At 34.8% G+C, this 20,134-nt stretch overlaps 1 protein-coding gene across 1 annotated transcript in view; it reads left to right on the forward strand.

Annotated features, from left to right (window-relative positions):
- LOC109837028 (protein ENHANCED DISEASE RESISTANCE 2-like) overlaps positions 1–20,134 on the forward strand; it is a 30,246-nt gene that overhangs the window by 3,089 nt on the left and 7,023 nt on the right. The window contains exons 4-15 of the mRNA XM_020405109.1: positions 587–652; positions 6,957–7,063; positions 8,039–8,103; positions 8,203–8,319; positions 8,451–8,491; positions 8,584–8,684; positions 8,764–8,859; positions 12,057–12,121; positions 12,200–12,271; positions 15,333–15,488; positions 19,751–19,986; positions 20,058–20,097. Of these exons, the coding sequence (XP_020260698.1) occupies positions 587–652; positions 6,957–7,063; positions 8,039–8,103; positions 8,203–8,319; positions 8,451–8,491; positions 8,584–8,684; positions 8,764–8,859; positions 12,057–12,121; positions 12,200–12,271; positions 15,333–15,488; positions 19,751–19,986; positions 20,058–20,097 (1,162 nt within the window). The remainder of the gene's footprint in view (positions 1–586; positions 653–6,956; positions 7,064–8,038; positions 8,104–8,202; positions 8,320–8,450; positions 8,492–8,583; positions 8,685–8,763; positions 8,860–12,056; positions 12,122–12,199; positions 12,272–15,332; positions 15,489–19,750; positions 19,987–20,057; positions 20,098–20,134) is intronic.

Raw genomic sequence — 20,134 nt, forward strand, 5'->3', positions numbered from 1 at the left:
TTAACTTAGACATCATGTTCTAGACTTTAGTGTACGACATAACTGTATGACATGATTGTCAATATTTTAGAACTGCATCCCTACGACATTATTATATGTCTTGAAGCTCATGCTTCTAATGCCAGTTATGCATTTTAATTCTTCTTGGTTGAATGTGAGCCATTGTTAGCGGCCCTAGTCTGGGTCTGGCTTAAATTATTTAGAACTAATTCTGATAGGGCTACCACTAACAACATCAACATACATGTACCTTGCGTCCCTGCTCATATGCAACCTGGCTTCAATCTTCTTATGGTGAACCAGCATATGTGCCTGACTTGGATTAAATTAATAAAATTTGAAGTAATCCTAGCTTGGTCTGAGTTTGGTTTAGTAAAGGCAAGGTAGGCATTGCACATCAGAATTATATTTGAGATGGATTTCTTCTATATTTTCCTTTTCATAATGTTGAATAATCATAATAGGCATATTTATCTAAATATTTTTTTCAGGGATAAAGGTCCATTTACTCCTATATACTTAGGCGCTGATATTTCATGATTTTATTTCTACATAAATTTTCTCGTTGACTATGTTATTTCAACAGATGGCAGCATTTAACATACAGGAGGCCTTGATTTGGAAAGAGAAGATAGAACTTGTCATTGATCAGGTACGTTACACACGAATCAAGTTATTGTGTATCATCTTTTTGGTTTGCTAAAGATGAAAATGTTATTGATTTTCAAGATGGGATATTGTATTGCCTGTATGATTAAATTTTTTTATTAGAAAAGCATTAAAAGGTTGAAATTTTTTTGGTCTGTAAGAGTAGCTAGTTGAATGCAAATAACGTATATATGTTGTTTTATAGATCAATATAGCATGTTATTTAGGGTTCTATGGGAAATCTATTCACATATTAGACCCTAAATTGTGATATGTGCCATTTAGTGATTACTAGTACTCTAGGAATACAAGCATGATGTGCAAAGCGTGGAGAAATAAAAGCTACAGAGTTTCTTAGTTATACATTGTCGTGAAGTTGTAGTTTCCAATTAGATGATGAACCTCAGATTAGAATAACAAATTCGTTGAATGTTGGTATTTATATATTTCTGCCTTCTGAGATATCAGAGATGCACATCTTACAGATTCTGAATTTTAATAAACAATGCCTATTTACTAACCAAATTAGTACATTGTCAGTCCGTGAAATGTAAGAGGTTATTGGAAATTGTGTCTGAGGTTTGTTTTTTAAGGTTCCATCCTTTGTCTCTTTCCCCTAAAGAAAAAAATTAGCCTTAAGTGTAAGATCTGTAAATTATAAATTGCCAGTAATAATCTCCAAAATATTTAGGTTGGTTGTTAAGACATTTAAGATGCCATCAATTGCGTTATATATGAGGTTATTGAGTATCATTTGTCATTTCAGGGTATTTCTTCATATACAATGATGTGCTACAATCTCCAATCTCCATCAAGTGATCACTTGGTGGAGACTGAGCCGCATCATTGTCATATGAGGGAATCCTCTCATATGACAAGGATACCTATTATATATGCAAGGAACATCAAATCTAAAACAGTGCAAAATATGCACTCCAAACACAAAACAAACGACCAATCATCAATCAGACATCCTCTTGGTCTGTTGCAGCAGCTGCATCATCATCATCTTCTTTTTCTTCATCTTCTTTGTCTTCTTCACCAAACTCATCGTGGAACTTGTCTTCATCTTCATAGAACTCAGCATTGACAACATGTCTATGGGCGGTGTCTTCTTCTGCTTATTTGTCATTTTTGTAACATTTTCATATAATTTGTCATAAGACTTGTCTCCATCTTCATAGAAATTATCTCTATTGAAAGCTTCTCCATTCGATTGATAACCAAAATAATTGTCGTACAATGTCTTACTAAGTGTCTCGGCTTCAACCCTTATCATTTCTTTGGTTGGAGTCACGCCAGTACGATCAATCCGAGAATTAAGGAGGAAGGAGACACCCTTGTATAATCCTTCAGAATTACCATATTCTTTCATCAATTACTAGTAGCCTTTTTCATCTTCTTCCTTAGGCCTGTATTGCAATTCACGTATAAGTATGAAATGCTCAAGTGACAGTTCTTTATAGGCTTCAAAAAAATAGTAATTTGTCAACATTTTTCAAGAAATCTAGCATGCATCTCCACCATACATTTCTTAATTATGAAATGAAGCCCAAACACCTGGGCCATTGCTTAAAAGCCTAAAGGAGATGAGCTAAATCCATGAGTTAAAAACTCCAATTAGAGTGAGACGTGTAATTGTTTTAAAAGAAAACCTACAAAATTAGTAGAAATACCTAAAGACATTAAAAAATTATACATTTTGCGCCGAAACCCAAAATACTTTAAACTATTGAAAATTTTGCAGAAAAATCCCGGATATTACAAAATCTATAAAAAAATTCTAGATTTTATGAATTTGTACAAAATTAATTATCCTAATTAATAGAAATATCTTTAATATGATTCTAAAATCCATAATACTTATCCAACTTATATAAATCCCCAAATGACTTTCGTAACTGGAATAAAAAAATCAACTTACAAAATGAGGAGAAATAATCAAAGTACTTTCGAACTTGTATATTTTGTGAAAGAGTTCATAGAACTTAGCGAAACCCTAAAGACTGTAAAATATTAAATTTTTTGAAAAAGAAATCGTAGATTTTAGAAATTTTTAGAAAAACTCAGATTTTACAAAATTTGCAAACAATTTCATTATTACAAACATTTCAATTTTTTTTCACAAAATTCTCTAATTTAACAAAACACTAGAAATTTAAAGAAATTAATGGAAGAAATAACCATGAAACTTCAAAAGACCCCTAAAATTTTATTAATTTAGAAAAAGATCCTTGAAACTTCACAAAATTTGGTCAAGTAGGGTGAATCTAAGCGACAAGAAAATATCATGAAATTTGATGAAAAAGCTCAAGAAGGAGCAACATTAGAATTTAGAACTCATTTATGATTATCATATACTGAATAGCTTTTGCAACGAGAGCAATCATGTATCCATTTATTCATAAATTATTTAAATTAATAAGTATACCGATATTTTTTTTAAAATTTGTCTCTTAAACTCATTAGTATTTTTAAATTACTCCCTTAAATATGCATATTTTGATATTACTTCCTCAACTTGAAAAAAAATATGTAGACATTAGTCGCTCTGTTATGTTTACTATTCGAAATCATTAATCGTTTTTAGGTCTACATTAACCATGGTTATTTAGCTACTAAAATGCTCTCCACCTATTTAATTCACCCATTAAATAGTCTCTCTCTCTCTCTCTCTCTCTCTCTCTCTCTCTCTCTCTCTCTCTCTCAAAGAGCCACTGAAGAAGCTAGTTTCATTGTGTTATTGGGTTATTGGAGAATATAGGTTCTAAAAACAGGTTTGGGTGGGGTCTTTTATTGGGTTTCGTGAGATTAGCGATATGGGGTATTATTACTAGGAGTGAGGGCATAATTAAAAATTTCCTAAAAAAGTTAAACATAACAAAATATTCTCCATTATTTATAATCCCAATTAACCACAGAAACTAATATCAACATATTTCTGTAATTTAAGTGACTAATATCAGAATATAAAGATTCGAGGGACTAATAACAAAATACTAATGATTTAAGGGATTGTTATAAAAACCCCTACATGCCCGTGTATTTATTAATAAATTATATACATTAATAAATATATTAATGCATATGTATAGGTGTCACTTAATTAAAATAATTTATTGAGGTGATAGCTACGTTAATAACTAGGAATCAGTCAACCGATCATCAACCTTGATACACATGGATTTGGTGGATAATTTCTACTCTTTTCACCCTTAAATTCGTGTATTATTATATGTACACTCTAAATTTCTTTATACTATTTCTCCTAAATTTAATTCCTTTCTTTTTGATTAACTTTCTCATTTTTCTGCCAACAAAACAAATTCAACCTATAGATTAATTATGTCCATAATGCAATTATAGTGAATATATAAACTTAAAAAAATAATTAAAATATTTGACCACACGTAATGCACGTGCATTCCACCTAGATTATATATACATATATAGAGAGAGTAAAGCTCTTGTAAACTTATCCGCATAGAAATAGGGGTGGTAATGAACCAAATAAGTAACAAATAGTTCGATAATTGTTCGAATAAGTATTCGGTCATATTCGATTCGGTAGTTCATTTACCACTATAACAAATAGTTCGATAATTGTTCGAATAAGTATTCGGTCATATTCGATTCGGTAGTTCATTTACCACTAAACAAATATTTTTTAGTTCGGTCATATTCGATTCGGTAGTTCATTTACCACTAAACAAATATTTTTTAGTATTCGAGTTTACTAATAAATAGAATTTAACCAGATGTATATTCAATTTGTTTGTCTATTTAATATTCGTTTAAAATTTGATCACAACTTATTACTTGTATTATTGCACATATGAATATTTTTAAACCACATACCATTTCTATTTAAGTTTTATATACTGATTTTAAGACTTAAATAATCTTAAATCTATTTTTTAATTAAAAATTTAATTTACATATATATATCATATATTATAAAGGAATAAATTTTATTTATGAATTTTAATACTATTTGAAAATCAAATTCTTTAGTGGAATAAATACACTTTGATATTCGATAAGTATTCATGAATATTCATGAATATTTATCAAATACCAAGTATTCGAGTTCGAAATCGAAAAACTAGATATATGAATATTAGAGTCCACATTCGAATCCGATAATTTTAAACAAATACATATACGAACACCTTAGGATTCGATTCGATTCGATCGCTTACCACCCCTAGATATAAGCTCTTGTCCACCGATTTTTTTATCCATTTAATTTGCTTTGAGATTCGTGCTAGTATGTGATGCATATCAAGACAAATATTTCGAAGGTAGCATTAATGTGTATCACACGTCAACATGATTCTCATAACTAATCTAATGGAGGAAAGATTTGTTGTGTTTGTGTGTGTCTATAATTATATGTATATATATGAGGGTTTTTTTATTCCTAGGGCGTGACTAGTTTAGTTATGCCCACTTTGTGAAAATGTATATTATGCAATGAAATTGGATTATTAAGTCCGTTCATCATGATGTACACATCTTAAAAGGTCTACAAGTAAAAAATTATATATGTTGACAATATATTACACATGCATCAACTGGTCACAACAATCAATAGTTTCCTACCAATACAACAAGAGAGACCTCTTGATGCATAGGTTAGACTATTCCAATAGATGCTCCACCGTATTCATCATGATCTAAATGTTTCAAACCATATATAAACAAAAAATCATGATGTTTCAATACTTCGAAGACATGTTTTTCGTTGTCTCTTCAGTTGTATTGTCATGAAACTGGTAATTTGATAATCACTTTATCAATAAATAACTATTACCTAATATGCTTAATTTTTTATTTATATATCATCCAAAACTTATAGATCAACATGAATGGAGTGGATCAAGTAAATTGATGGGACATAGTATAGTTTCGGAAGGGGGGCATAACCAAGCTAGCTATTCTTTGGGAATATATGTGTGTGTGTGTGTGTATAGAGAGAGCTAGTTATTCTCTCAGAATATGTGTGCGTATATATATAGAGAGAGAATGCTAGTTATTCTCTAGGAATGTGTGTGTGTATAGAGGGAGGTGGTGTGGGAGAGAATGCTTGATAGCAAGCAGCAAGCACACTCTTGGTGCTCGTTAGTGAGGTTACTTATTCCCGTCCGCACATTTAAAGGCGCCCACTTGAAAATTTACCCCCATTATTTACTCAGAGAGAACAATGAACATGCTTGCTACCGAGCACAAATTTGATGCTTGGTAGTGAGTTTGTTTATTCCCATCCACACATTTAAAGGTATCCACTTAAAAATGGTCCATACTTATTTACTCATCCATTGAACGAGTGGATGAGAAGTGACCACCTCACTATCAAGCATACTCATTATTCTCATATATATATATATATATATGTATATGTATATATACAAGTGTATATATATATACACAAGTGTATATATACGTGGATGAGAAGTGGGCACCTCACTATCAAGGTGACGTCTCATTTTGCAAAATGAGCTACCAAGAGATGCACATGTGATGAGGCCCATCCTAATTGTCATGTTAAAAGGTTTGGACCTAACCATTTCATCACTTGGTAGCTCCTTTTGCTAATGAGCCACCACCTCACAACAATCAATCCCATATGTGTGTGTGTGGCTGTGGGTGTTTGTGTGTGTGAAGCATTTATGATTCAATGAGATAATCGTCCTTAGGTATTTGGAAGATATAATAAAAGGTGCGCCCGTGCATGTCAGTATGACTTTCAAATATTAGAAGATGTGTATTCCTATTACTTATTCTCTGTGGTGTACATACTTCTCATTCCATAAAAGAAAAGTTAAGTACATAAATTACCCCTATTTGCCATGAGGATATGAGACAATCAATTGAAGAGTCAGAAATAAAATGTCTTCCATATTTGCCATGAAGTTGTTAACACTTTCTTTGGGAGTAAATTAGAAGTTTGACCTCGAGTCCGTTTGTGTATATTCTGTGTGTATACACTTGTCTGCGTGCATGCATGCGTGTGCTTAGTGTCTTGTGTGATTTGAGTTGGACCTCTTGTCATCACCACCTATCTTAGTAGCATGTTTTGAACACTCGTATATTTGTATCGTGTGCATTTGAGGGATTGGTGCTCACTGTTTTCTCTAGTATGTCTTCATGTAGCCTGGTCATGCGGACATTATTTTCATTTGAACTTTTGATGCTGCCTATGAGCTATATTATCAATTACTGATCATTGCTTGTGATGGCTCCAGCTACTTTTTGAGAGCCAAATGTATTAGTATAACTGCTAATGATTCCTCTGTTTAGTGCAGCAACAAGGTTCATTGCCAGCTAATGGCAATAAGGTCTATGCTTCATTTCAGTATAAATCTGGGACTGATAATGGAAGAAATGCTTCTTCCTCTGACCGTGAAAGTCTGTAAGTCACTGACTGCTTTAGGATATTATTTTTGATGACAACAGAATGATACAAAGTTTCTTAGGATATTATTTTTGATGACAATAGAATGATAAAAAGTTGATTTTGTTGGAGATTTTCAGTGTCATCTTGGTTGGAGATTTTGAATGCTAAGTGTTTGCTTTTTTGTTCCATTCTTTTCTGCTGGTAAAATTTCTATAATATTTGATGGATCACTGGTATTCCTGTTCATATTTTTTTCCCTTCATGTCAATATTTTTTGCTCCTTCTTCTAAATGATCATTTTTGACATTGATGTTTGCAGTTTTTTAAAATATTGATGTTGTTAATTTGCCAGGAGTTGGGGCACTTGCTTGATTTGCATCAAGCAGCTTGTCTACGCGCACATGCAAACATACATTTCTGCTTTACACACTCAGACACTAAACATATGAATATGTTAGTAGAAGTTTTGTTGTGAATATATGTTGCTATATCCCCTTGCAAAGTATATTCCTATCATGGTTCCCTGTGATATCTGTGTTATTCACAAGGATGCATTGAGGTTAGATCTTGAGGCGTCATAGTTGGGGGCTGATCATACTACGAGTGTTGGCTATTATATCGAACAAATCTAAACTCTCAGTAGACTTTGATGGAGCAAACTTCTGATTATCTATAATTATTCAACATAACTTCGTATTGCCTCGGTAAAAAGTGGTATCACAACTCAGTGATGTGTCTGGCATCTTGGAGATTATGCTATGTGCACCCATATTTTAGAGATTCTTGGTGTATACTTTCTGTAATAGTTGGTACTGCTGTTCATTTCTGCTTCCGATGCCTATGTTTTGAGCTTCAGTTTTCAGTTCCACATTCTTTTTTGATTAATGTATATTATATCCATTCACCTAATATAAAAAAGCAGTTAGTTTCTAGTGCATGCTTTCCTGATTTCACTCTATGTCATTGACATACTTGAAAATATTTCTGTAGGTGCAGTCCTGAAGATGAAGAAGAGAGTCACCGAGCATTAATGCGGAGGACAACGATAGGAAATGGTCATAAAGATTGTTCTTATTACAATTTTTATAGTCGATGTTCTTTTATTAGGTAGTTTAGTGGCCGCAGTGGGTGATTGTGCTTTTCTCCACTGGCAGGTCCTCCTGAGTCAGTACTTGACTGGACGCAGGAGCAGGATTCCTGGATAACTAACGAGACCTCCTCCGATCAACTTTTCTCTAGAAAGCACTGGCGTTTAGTTAGATGCCAGAATGGTATGATTTCATTTCGTCTAATTTCTCTCAAAGATGCATGTGTACGCCCACATACACATATTTGTATCCAGTAAGGTTTCTTAATGTTGTCTATATATAAAAACTGATCTCTGATTTTTAACCTACTACAGGACTTCGTATCTTCGAAGAGCTTGTCGAAGTTGACTACCTTGTATGTTGTGACTACCACTTTATATACTTGCATTTGCTAGATATTATTAGTGGCTTTTCTGATTCCACAATCTATATACGTGTGTCAAGCAGCCAAGAAGCTGTAGTAGAGCAATGAAGGCTGTTGGTGTAGTTGAGGCCTCATGTGAAGCTATATTTGAGCTTGTAATGGGAATGGATGGAACACGTTTTGAGTAAGATTTTTCTATATGAATGATTCTTATTTATTAGTCTTGTAAATTGCTTACTTGTCTTTTCACGCTTTTGTTGCAGGTGGGATTGCAGCTTTCAGTATGGGAGCTTAGTCGAGGAGGTAGATGGACACACTGCTATTCTATACCACAGGCTGCAGCTAGACTGGTTCTCCATGTAATTTTCTAATATGAAATTGAGTTTCACGGAAGTAATTGGAATTGGTAACATTTAGTTTAATAAGAACCTGTTGATTAAAGTAATCCATGCGTTCACCTGAAATTGCAACTTTTAGAATGTCATATAGAATGTCATACTAGTGTAAACCATATTTTACCTTCAATTTATTCTGTATTTCCCCCCTTTTTATTCCTAAAGGTCTTTTAAATATGCTAACATCAACCGTGTGATGTCTTCAATGCATCTCTAATCATAAGAGTAAAGAGTGGCGATATAAATATATAGCCGTTCACTTAAAGTGACACATCATGGAACATGATTTTACCTGATGTTAATATTCTTTAATGGACTCTGGCCACAGATCATGTTCTGTCAACTAAAAGGCTAACTGGAAACTACTAGAGACTGGCTAGTATTGATTAACAACCCAAGACATGTAACTGTTAGTGTTAATAGTGCAAAACATTGAGAGAAATAAATTGATTTATTTTTCCATTTGAGCATTTAAATATGGGATAGCATCAAAACTGTTTTTCCTTCGCCTATATACTGCTGGTCGAACATGTTTTCATGACCATTCTTACCTTTCACATTTTATTGCTTCACAATTCACATTATAATGTTAGTACAGATGGATATTTAATATGCATCCATACATGAGAATTTGCACCTTTGGTGATTGGTGTGGGAAATCTCAATAATATTTAGTTTCACCATAACATGAAGGGAGCATCAGCAGTTTCTATAAAGGTTGGTTTGGAGGTTGCTGTACCTACCCATTTCTGAAGGGCCAAACACCCCCTCACTCCCACCCCCCAGCGCACACACTCTCTTGCAGACAGAAAAATGAAAAGAAAGAAAGAAACCTCAACTGCCACCAGATGACTAAGGCATGCAACTTCTTTTATTGGGTTTTATTAGCACCGGCGTTGTTTTAAATACCACACAGACACGCTGTTCCACTCAGATAGAAATTCTCTATTCTTCCATCCCAACTTCCAACTTCTCCAGTTTTCTTGCTTATACGTCATCCTATTTTTGAAAAATAATGTTTACAGCTCTCAAACTTATAAACTTCTCTAATACGAACTTGCTTCCTGCGACCAAGAAATGCTTCAATCTTTTGTTTCCCTTATTTTTTAAGAACTCTTGTGCTCTTCCTTTATATTCTCATACAATTGTCATAAGTCATCGCTTCTCCTTTTATCGTCTTTGCCTTTTGTCTTTCATTTAAGAGTACATCCCTGTTCTTCCTTTTCTCTTGTTTATTTTTTTGACCATTTTAATTCTTGGGTTATGTTTGTCCCTGTACTTTAAGCTGCCATGAAAGTTTGTGTAGCCCTTGGCTATGATGGCGCTTAAGTTCCACTTGTTAATTGTGTCCTTGGAAGCAATTATATCTATTAATTGTCCTGATAAGTTGTCTCACATTGATGATGCAAATCTTGTAATTGTCCTCATTGAGTGGAACCTTATGAACTTTCGGGTATATGTCCTGATAGAGTGGAACCTTATGAACTTTCGGATATTTTCCATCAATGCCTTAATTTAATTCAATTGTCTCCTTGAAGTCTGTTCACCATCTTCAAGTTAGGTGTTGACCAAATTAGCCTTTCCTATGAGTATTAGCTTAGGTAGGATTTTCTTCTTTGGGGCTACAAAAATTTAACCCATTTGTCCTATATCTATGGTTATTTCTTACAACTTTCTGTTCTGAGCCTACCAAATTTTTTCCTTCTTCTTCGTTCTGTTATTACCTTTTACAATATACACATCGTAGCACTCTAGAACAATGCAAACGTTGGACATCGCCAACACTCCCCACCATTTTGGTATAATTCCATTCCGAGCAAAGATATGTCATGTATGTGTTTTCTCCTTGTTCTGGGTTCTATTCTTCGCATTGTTGTTTTCAGTTGTGCTTGTTACTCTTTTCTACTTGTTTTCTGTTGCCTTTGTCAGAGTCCTGATCATATTGTTGATTGTTGAGTCTTTCCCTTCCATCTCCTAGAAATGATGCACTCTACCTTTGCTAGTCTACTAGTGCTCCTACTACCTTTAAGCTGCATCTTCTTTCTCCACTGCAGCCTACCACGGTATTATGCTAAATACTGATTCAAATAATGATCTGCAGCCTGCTGCAGAATGCTTCTGAATGAGGATCTGATTGGTCATATGATCTTTATTCTCTTTGAGGGGGTCAAATTTAGTTACTAAGCCCTTATATATTCCATAAAGTCCTTATATATTTCATAGTCATTTAAGACCCTTAAGTCATTTGTGGGTGATGGCTGCAGAGTTAAACCTACATTTTTTATTTCTATGTCATGATGAAGTCTAGCTTAATTTTAACAAATTGGCCTGGAAATAAGATTGGATCTATGTAGCGTCCCTATGCTTTGATAAGAGTTTGAAGACAAGGAATTTTCTGTCTGTGGGTTTAACTTTAATACAAGGCTTTCCCCCCTAGAAACGACTTTAAAAATAGAGTAATTCTACAAGAACCGCCTTTGGATTTCAATTTATACACAGCACCTTTAGAGTGGGTTTGTGTTGTAGTCAACCACCTCTCAATCAAACTTTTCACTAAAAACCCAAAAATACCCTTAAAAACTCACATTCATGGCACACGGTCCATTATGTTAATGTTTAGGTTTAGTTAGGATACAAGCCATACACCTTGAACGTGAAAATTTTAATTTTCTTTTGATATTTTAATGAAAATTTGAGTGAGAGGTGCTTGATTGCATCAAAAACCCACTTTAAAATGGTTTATGTATAAATTGAAATCCAAAGGTGGTTCCTGTAGAATTACTTTATTTTTAAGGTGGTTTCAAAGGAAAAAACCCTTAATATAATTAAAATGAGATGCCTTAATTTTGGTTTATACGAGTGTGGTAAAGCACATCTACCAGAACCATTGTTATATATTCTTATTGATGAAGAGATTACATTTAAATGTGGCTATCTCCTTTTGAATCCCATAAAAAATCTAAAAGATCATCCATGCTTTTGGTCACTACAGTGTGGAGCTCACCCTAGAATCTTGTTTATGACACATTTGATGATCTGAATGTCTTTTTGCATGTGGTACATGCCTTGGGATCTATTTGCAGCATGCAGATCTCTTTATTTGTTTACATTTCCTATTCCTACAGTGAACAAGCCTTTTTCAAATTTAATTGCTTGTGCAGATTTGTTTGGCCACGTGATCTATGTTATGTGCGCTACTGGCGGCGCAATGATGATGGAAGTTATGGTGAGCATTCGATTTTATATATTATTTTCCAGTGGCTTTATTGTCTAATACTGGCAGATATATGTTGTCATCGTGCAGTTGTGTTGTTTCAGTCCAGGGAGCATCCAAACTGTGGTCCACAGCCAGGATTTGTGAGAGCTCATATTGAAAGTATATAACCCATCATTTCTCTTTATTCATGCTTACATTTTGCATGAATTTTTAATGTAGAAAGATAGTTATCAACTTATTATGTTCAGTTTCTTTAAATAGTATTTTCTTATTTCTGCATTTCAGGTGGTGGATTCAACATCTTTCCCCTAAAATCACGAAATGGGCGACCACGCACACAAGTTCAGCATCTAATGCAAATTGATTGGTGTGGGAAATCTCAATAATATTTAGTTTCACCATAACATGAAGGGAGCATCAGCAGTTTCTATAAAGGTTGGTTTGGAGGTTGCTGTACCTACCCATTTCTGAAGGGCCAAACACCCCCTCACTCCCACCCCCCAGCGCACACACTCTCTTGCAGACAGAAAAATGAAAAGAAAGAAAGAAACCTCAACTGCCACCAGATGACTAAGGCATGCAACTTCTTTTATTGGGTTTTATTAGCACCGGCGTTGTTTTAAATACCACACAGACACGCTGTTCCACTCAGATAGAAATTCTCTATTCTTCCATCCCAACTTCCAACTTCTCCAGTTTTCTTGCTTATACGTCATCCTATTTTTGAAAAATAATGTTTACAGCTCTCAAACTTATAAACTTCTCTAATACGAACTTGCTTCCTGCGACCAAGAAATGCTTCAATCTTTTGTTTCCCTTATTTTTTAAGAACTCTTGTGCTCTTCCTTTATATTCTCATACAATTGTCATAAGTCATCGCTTCTCCTTTTATCGTCTTTGCCTTTTGTCTTTCATTTAAGAGTACATCCCTGTTCTTCCTTTTCTCTTGTTTATTTTTTTGACCATTTTAATTCTTGGGTTATGTTTGTCCCTGTACTTTAAGCTGCCATGAAAGTTTGTGTAGCCCTTGGCTATGATGGCGCTTAAGTTCCACTTGTTAATTGTGTCCTTGGAAGCAATTATATCTATTAATTGTCCTGATAAGTTGTCTCACATTGATGATGCAAATCTTGTAATTGTCCTCATTGAGTGGAACCTTATGAACTTTCGGGTATATGTCCTGATAGAGTGGAACCTTATGAACTTTCGGATATTTTCCATCAATGCCTTAATTTAATTCAATTGTCTCCTTGAAGTCTGTTCACCATCTTCAAGTTAGGTGTTGACCAAATTAGCCTTTCCTATGAGTATTAGCTTAGGTAGGATTTTCTTCTTTGGGGCTACAAAAATTTAACCCATTTGTCCTATATCTATGGTTATTTCTTACAACTTTCTGTTCTGAGCCTACCAAATTTTTTCCTTCTTCTTCGTTCTGTTATTACCTTTTACAATATACACATCGTAGCACTCTAGAACAATGCAAACGTTGGACATCGCCAACACTCCCCACCATTTTGGTATAATTCCATTCCGAGCAAAGATATGTCATGTATGTGTTTTCTCCTTGTTCTGGGTTCTATTCTTCGCATTGTTGTTTTCAGTTGTGCTTGTTACTCTTTTCTACTTGTTTTCTGTTGCCTTTGTCAGAGTCCTGATCATATTGTTGATTGTTGAGTCTTTCCCTTCCATCTCCTAGAAATGATGCACTCTACCTTTGCTAGTCTACTAGTGCTCCTACTACCTTTAAGCTGCATCTTCTTTCTCCACTGCAGCCTACCACGGTATTATGCTAAATACTGATTCAAATAATGATCTGCAGCCTGCTGCAGAATGCTTCTGAATGAGGATCTGATTGGTCATATGATCTTTATTCTCTTTGAGGGGGTCAAATTTAGTTACTAAGCCCTTATATATTCCATAAAGTCCTTATATATTTCATAGTCATTTAAGACCCTTAAGTCATTTGTGGGTGATGGCTGCAGAGTTAAACCTACATTTTTTATTTCTATGTCATGATGAAGTCTAGCTTAATTTTAACAAATTGGCCTGGAAATAAGATTGGATCTATGTAGCGTCCCTATGCTTTGATAAGAGTTTGAAGACAAGGAATTTTCTGTCTGTGGGTTTAACTTTAATACAAGGCTTTCCCCCCTAGAAACGACTTTAAAAATAGAGTAATTCTACAAGAACCGCCTTTGGATTTCAATTTATACACAGCACCTTTAGAGTGGGTTTGTGTTGTAGTCAACCACCTCTCAATCAAACTTTTCACTAAAAACCCAAAAATACCCTTAAAAACTCACATTCATGGCACACGGTCCATTATGTTAATGTTTAGGTTTAGTTAGGATACAAGCCATACACCTTGAACGTGAAAATTTTAATTTTCTTTTGATATTTTAATGAAAATTTGAGTGAGAGGTGCTTGATTGCATCAAAAACCCACTTTAAAATGGTTTATGTATAAATTGAAATCCAAAGGTGGTTCCTGTAGAATTACTTTATTTTTAAGGTGGTTTCAAAGGAAAAAACCCTTAATATAATTAAAATGAGATGCCTTAATTTTGGTTTATACGAGTGTGGTAAAGCACATCTACCAGAACCATTGTTATATATTCTTATTGATGAAGAGATTACATTTAAATGTGGCTATCTCCTTTTGAATCCCATAAAAAATCTAAAAGATCATCCATGCTTTTGGTCACTACAGTGTGGAGCTCACCCTAGAATCTTGTTTATGACACATTTGATGATCTGAATGTCTTTTTGCATGTGGTACATGCCTTGGGATCTATTTGCAGCATGCAGATCTCTTTATTTGTTTACATTTCCTATTCCTACAGTGAACAAGCCTTTTTCAAATTTAATTGCTTGTGCAGATTTGTTTGGCCACGTGATCTATGTTATGTGCGCTACTGGCGGCGCAATGATGATGGAAGTTATGGTGAGCATTCGATTTTATATATTATTTTCCAGTGGCTTTATTGTCTAATACTGGCAGATATATGTTGTCATCGTGCAGTTGTGTTGTTTCAGTCCAGGGAGCATCCAAACTGTGGTCCACAGCCAGGATTTGTGAGAGCTCATATTGAAAGTATATAACCCATCATTTCTCTTTATTCATGCTTACATTTTGCATGAATTTTTAATGTAGAAAGATAGTTATCAACTTATTATGTTCAGTTTCTTTAAATAGTATTTTCTTATTTCTGCATTTCAGGTGGTGGATTCAACATCTTTCCCCTAAAATCACGAAATGGGCGACCACGCACACAAGTTCAGCATCTAATGCAAATTGATTTGAAGGGATGGGGCGTAGGATATTTTCCATCTTTTCAGCAGCATTGTTTACTTCAGATGTTAAACAGCGTTGCTGGTACCAACTTTTCTCCACCTATCATTTGTTTATAATTTAGCGAGACTTGTACCATCCATTATGACTTATGAGTTATGACTTAAATTTGGAAAATTCATACTTTTTCCACTTGTGCATGCCTCGGAGTTGTGTCTACTCCCTGTGGTTAACCATACAAACTTAACATCTTTCTGAAGATCCTTTTGTCACTTGGATTACATGACCAAAATTATAGGTTGCTACCTGCCATCTGCTGTCAAAGTTCTGGGACATGTGGTTCCTTTTTAATTAGGAATTTCACACTAAATATTAGCATGATTTTTACCGTGTTAAGAAATGATTATAGAGTGCTGTTTTGAGCTCTCTTGAATTTCATTATTAGCATTCTCATTGCGATAAAAGGGCTTTAGATGGTCATAATAATCTTTAATAATTTAGGGAGTGTTTATTCTTTATCAGATACGTGAATCTATTATAGTATTAACTAAGAAGATTAGTTTCCTCAAAAAATAGAAAAGATTAAAAGTTTTTTTTGTGTAATCTTGCCTTCCGCTAATGGGTCCTTAGCTTTTCTGCTAGAATTACTTTTGAGATCCTATGTATTGTTCTGACTGACGTAGTTAAGGATATAACTTCTATTCGTGTGTAATGCCAGGCTTCTTAATTAGTGTATTTTGGTTTACTAGTATGGACATGTATTCTTTAAATTAAAGTAGGTGATAGGTGCGAAAATCAGTTCATGGGAAAGTAACACAATATCCCTTTCTAATAATATTTTCTTTGGCAATGAGAATCTCCTTGCATAATGCATTTTGCTTGATGTTTGATCCATCATACATGAATGGAGTTCGAAAGAGTTGTGACTACATGTGTCTATAAACAAACGGCACTAATCAGTTAAGATTTGTCGAATATATGAATGAATTTTGTGCTGAAGCTTCTAATTAGAACGACAAGTGATAACTTAGAGCTAAATAAATGTTGAATCCACCACCTAAATTTTTTGCATCAGTTATAAAACATCACCAGAACAATAGAATGAAGAACTGCTAAATGTCTTCCAGAAGTACACTAAATATTGTCTTGAGGGATGATAAGAACTTTCTCATTGGCAAACCTTCAAAAATTTTATTGTTTCACAATGTAAGGCAGACAAATAAAAAGTTAACATCAAAGTGCAGCGTGAATGGTATGACATGGCTGTTCACCAGAACAAAGAAAGATTACCCATTGTTCATTTTCTTATTTATATGTACTAAAATTAATAACTTACATAAGATCAATATAGTGTTTTCATTTACATATGGTCAATATATACGAAATAGATGTGAAGTGTAGAATATATGTCCAAGAAGTGTATGAGGAGTGTTTCAAATTAAAAAAAATGTATTATATAATTGACTATACGCCTAAATAAACATATGCATATATTGAAGAAGTGCCCAAGAAGTTTCTGTACGGGTATGGGTGCGTGTCGGATACAGGTATGTGTCAGGTACAGGTATGACTTCCGATAGAAGTACCTAGGTAACTTAGGTTTTAAGAGCATCTGCTGATAGGCGATGAAAATAACTGTCCTGCAATTACCATTATGGCTTCCTGGAACCCCAGTCTTTTGACGTATTTATGAGGCACTCTATTTCCACAAAATTTTTTACCTTCTTTTATTACTTCTAGTTTCAACAATGGTTCTACTCACTAGGGAATGATCTGTCTGCTTAATAGTAGACACGCCACCCAAGATTATTCTATAATCAAATCATATATACATGCATATATGTACAGCATGCATACAAACAGAAATCATCTCTGTGGGAATTTAGTTTTGCGTGTGAAGTCAGCTTTAGGAAAAGTTTCCTTAATTGGTATTTGGTAGTGATATGTCTGCTTCTATGTAGACATTTCTTAAGAGATTACTCAATCATTAAGTTAGATCAACTGCATGCATACAGACATACAAAAGGTGTTCGTGTTCCCGAGGAAGAGGGAGCAAGCGAGCGAGAGATCAGAAAACAGATAAGTTTTGTACTTTTGACAAAGCCGATAAGGTTGCATATAGTGATCGCCTGATGGGTTATTCCCATGAATGTAATTTTTTCTGAGATTAGCAATCAAAATTGATCACATGCTGCTATAGTTCCCTTTTTTGGATCTACGATACAATGCATGGAATGCACAAAAGTAGGATTTCATGCTTATGAATCTACTGGTTGATGTAAAAGTAGAACCATGCTCATGTGTAGAAGGCACAAAATTTATTTTGTTTCCTTTAAATGTCTAAATTAGTAAAAGCTTATTTTGAGCACGACCATTGAGGATGGTGCTATCAGGTTGAGACGACTCCAACATGCTCAACTCAATCTTAATTCAATTCCACCCCCTTAACCCACACAAATTTGCGTGAGTTAGGTTGTGACTAGTTCCAGTTTGGTACTTATGCACTATGAATATAGCTCTCTATACCACAGGTCATTGTCTTGCTTATTCCAGTCCTTTCGCTGATTAGGTTTATTTAGATAGCTCCTTTTTTTGCATGAGCTTAGTGTAATGTGCTAGAAACTAGGTTTAACTACTTAACAAAATACATGAGGTCATTCATTACAAGATTACCTTCACTAGGAATATGGTGTAAGCTCAGAAAGCTCATAAGCATCTGAGGTCAGGCACATGGTCACAGAAGAGTGGGTTGGTTCTTTCTGATGTTTGCTTGACGTTTTATCGTGCTTCATTATTGATCCAGTTTGATGGGAAAATTTTGTTTTACGATGATGAGTTCTGTTCATGTACCTTTATCCATGGTGCTGAGGAGGAGGGCTAGGGCAAGCGAACTGTAGGAACATAGGAAATAGTGTATATAAATATAAATAAATATATATATGTGTGTGTGCGCGCGCGCGTCTTATGTTTGTTCTTTATACTATTTCGTAACCAATTTCTTTCTTATGTATAAGTAGGCATAAAATGGATTGTTGAAACTAGCAAGTTGTTTACATCTATTGTTTAGTACCTGTTGATGTCAGTTATCAAACATGGGGTTATCTTAGAGTTTGTGAAGTGATTAGGGTCCTTTAACTCTTTCTGATGAATGGTTATGGAGCTTGCTGTTCTTCCCCGCACATGAAAGAACTCGTAAGAGGGCGGAGTTGTTCTGGTTGTTCTTCCGACGATCAAGTTAGTAGATGATCTTGAGTGGGGAAATATAGAATTATCTATTCGTTATCTCCTAGAAAAAACCAGAGAGGCTTACCTCATGCAGTGCCGCTCCTTTTATATTGGATCTGAGGATAAGAAGATAACTTGGACCGAGTCCAGCTAGACAGCTGAGTCAACAGACATGTGTTACGTGCCGTTTGCTAAAGGATGTGAGTCACCTGGTCATTTATTATGGGAATGACAGTAGGTGCTCGGTGTTGACTAGGTCCAATGAGTTATAAAAGCTATATGGCCTAGAATAATGATAATGTTGTCAGGGCAGTTAATGCGGAAGTAGTCGGCTAGCAAGGGGTTCGAGATAACTGTCGTCTTTCGACTCCTCAGATCCAAGGCCGAGAAACACCGCCTTTTGACTCGGTTACACGAGATGTCGGCTGAACAGAAGCCCGAGTCGAGTCGTTGTGGAATCAATTGAGGGGTTGACCGAGTAGTACCGTATTTTGACTTGGTTACGCAAGATATTGGCCAACTGAGTTGGTCGTGCTGAGGCGGAAGTTATCTTGGTCTTGAATTAGTCGGGTTAGGTATAGTGTAAGCCACGTGTCGGCTTCTCTGTGGAGATTAATATTTAATAATTCTAGTGGTATAACAGTACCCAACTAAAATTGGCATGTAAGAGTTCAAAATGTTTGGATCATGATTAAAGGCTTGGATTGACAACCGATATACTCCAAACCATGTATCTAAGCAGCGTGCTATTTTCACTGCCCATTTTTGCTACTTGATAGTTGATACATGAGCAAGAGAACGTTAGTTTCACCTGAGTTTTGGCTTTTAACCTCTTCAAATGATACATCAACTTGCACAAAGCGTAATTCATTTGGATGTTTTATATTATGTTTTAATGAGAAAGTTTCTCTTTCAATCCTTCCAGTTGCCAAATTTGTGCATGTGCACATAGCACTTGCTTGCTTACATTCACAATATAACAAAGTCAATTGTGTTTATTATACAAGGTTTTCTAACCACATCTTGTTGATAAATTGTCCAAATTAAACTTTTATAATTTTCTTTCTACTCTTTGTAAGCATTTTGTCATGTTAATCATGTATGATTTGCATCAATGGCAGGGCTACGTGAATGGTTTTCTCAAACAGATGAAAGCCCAAAAGTACCGAGAATGCCAGTGATGGTGAATATGTCAGCAGATTCTGTTTCTTCTAAGAAGGAAAGGAAAGATCGGGAAACTTCTGTTCAGCCCACTCCCACAGTAGATCAAATGCATTCTGGAAGTAGGCACTCTACGATGTTGGATGAAGATTCTGAAGAGGATGATGACTATCAAATTCCTGAACTGGAACCAGAGGTGAGTAGACTGCTTATGTGGTCATCTGCATCTTTGCTTTGTGTCTAAACATGAATGCTTGCTATATGCAGGTATATGCTCTCAAACTTGAAAGTGATAATAAGCGGACAGGTTAGTGATGAAGGTTGTTTTCCAATTTATATAGTGA

Source organism: Asparagus officinalis, chromosome 4 (genome assembly GCF_001876935.1).
Source record: "Asparagus officinalis chromosome 4, Aspof.V1, whole genome shotgun sequence".
Taxonomy (NCBI): domain Eukaryota; kingdom Viridiplantae; phylum Streptophyta; class Magnoliopsida; order Asparagales; family Asparagaceae; genus Asparagus; species Asparagus officinalis.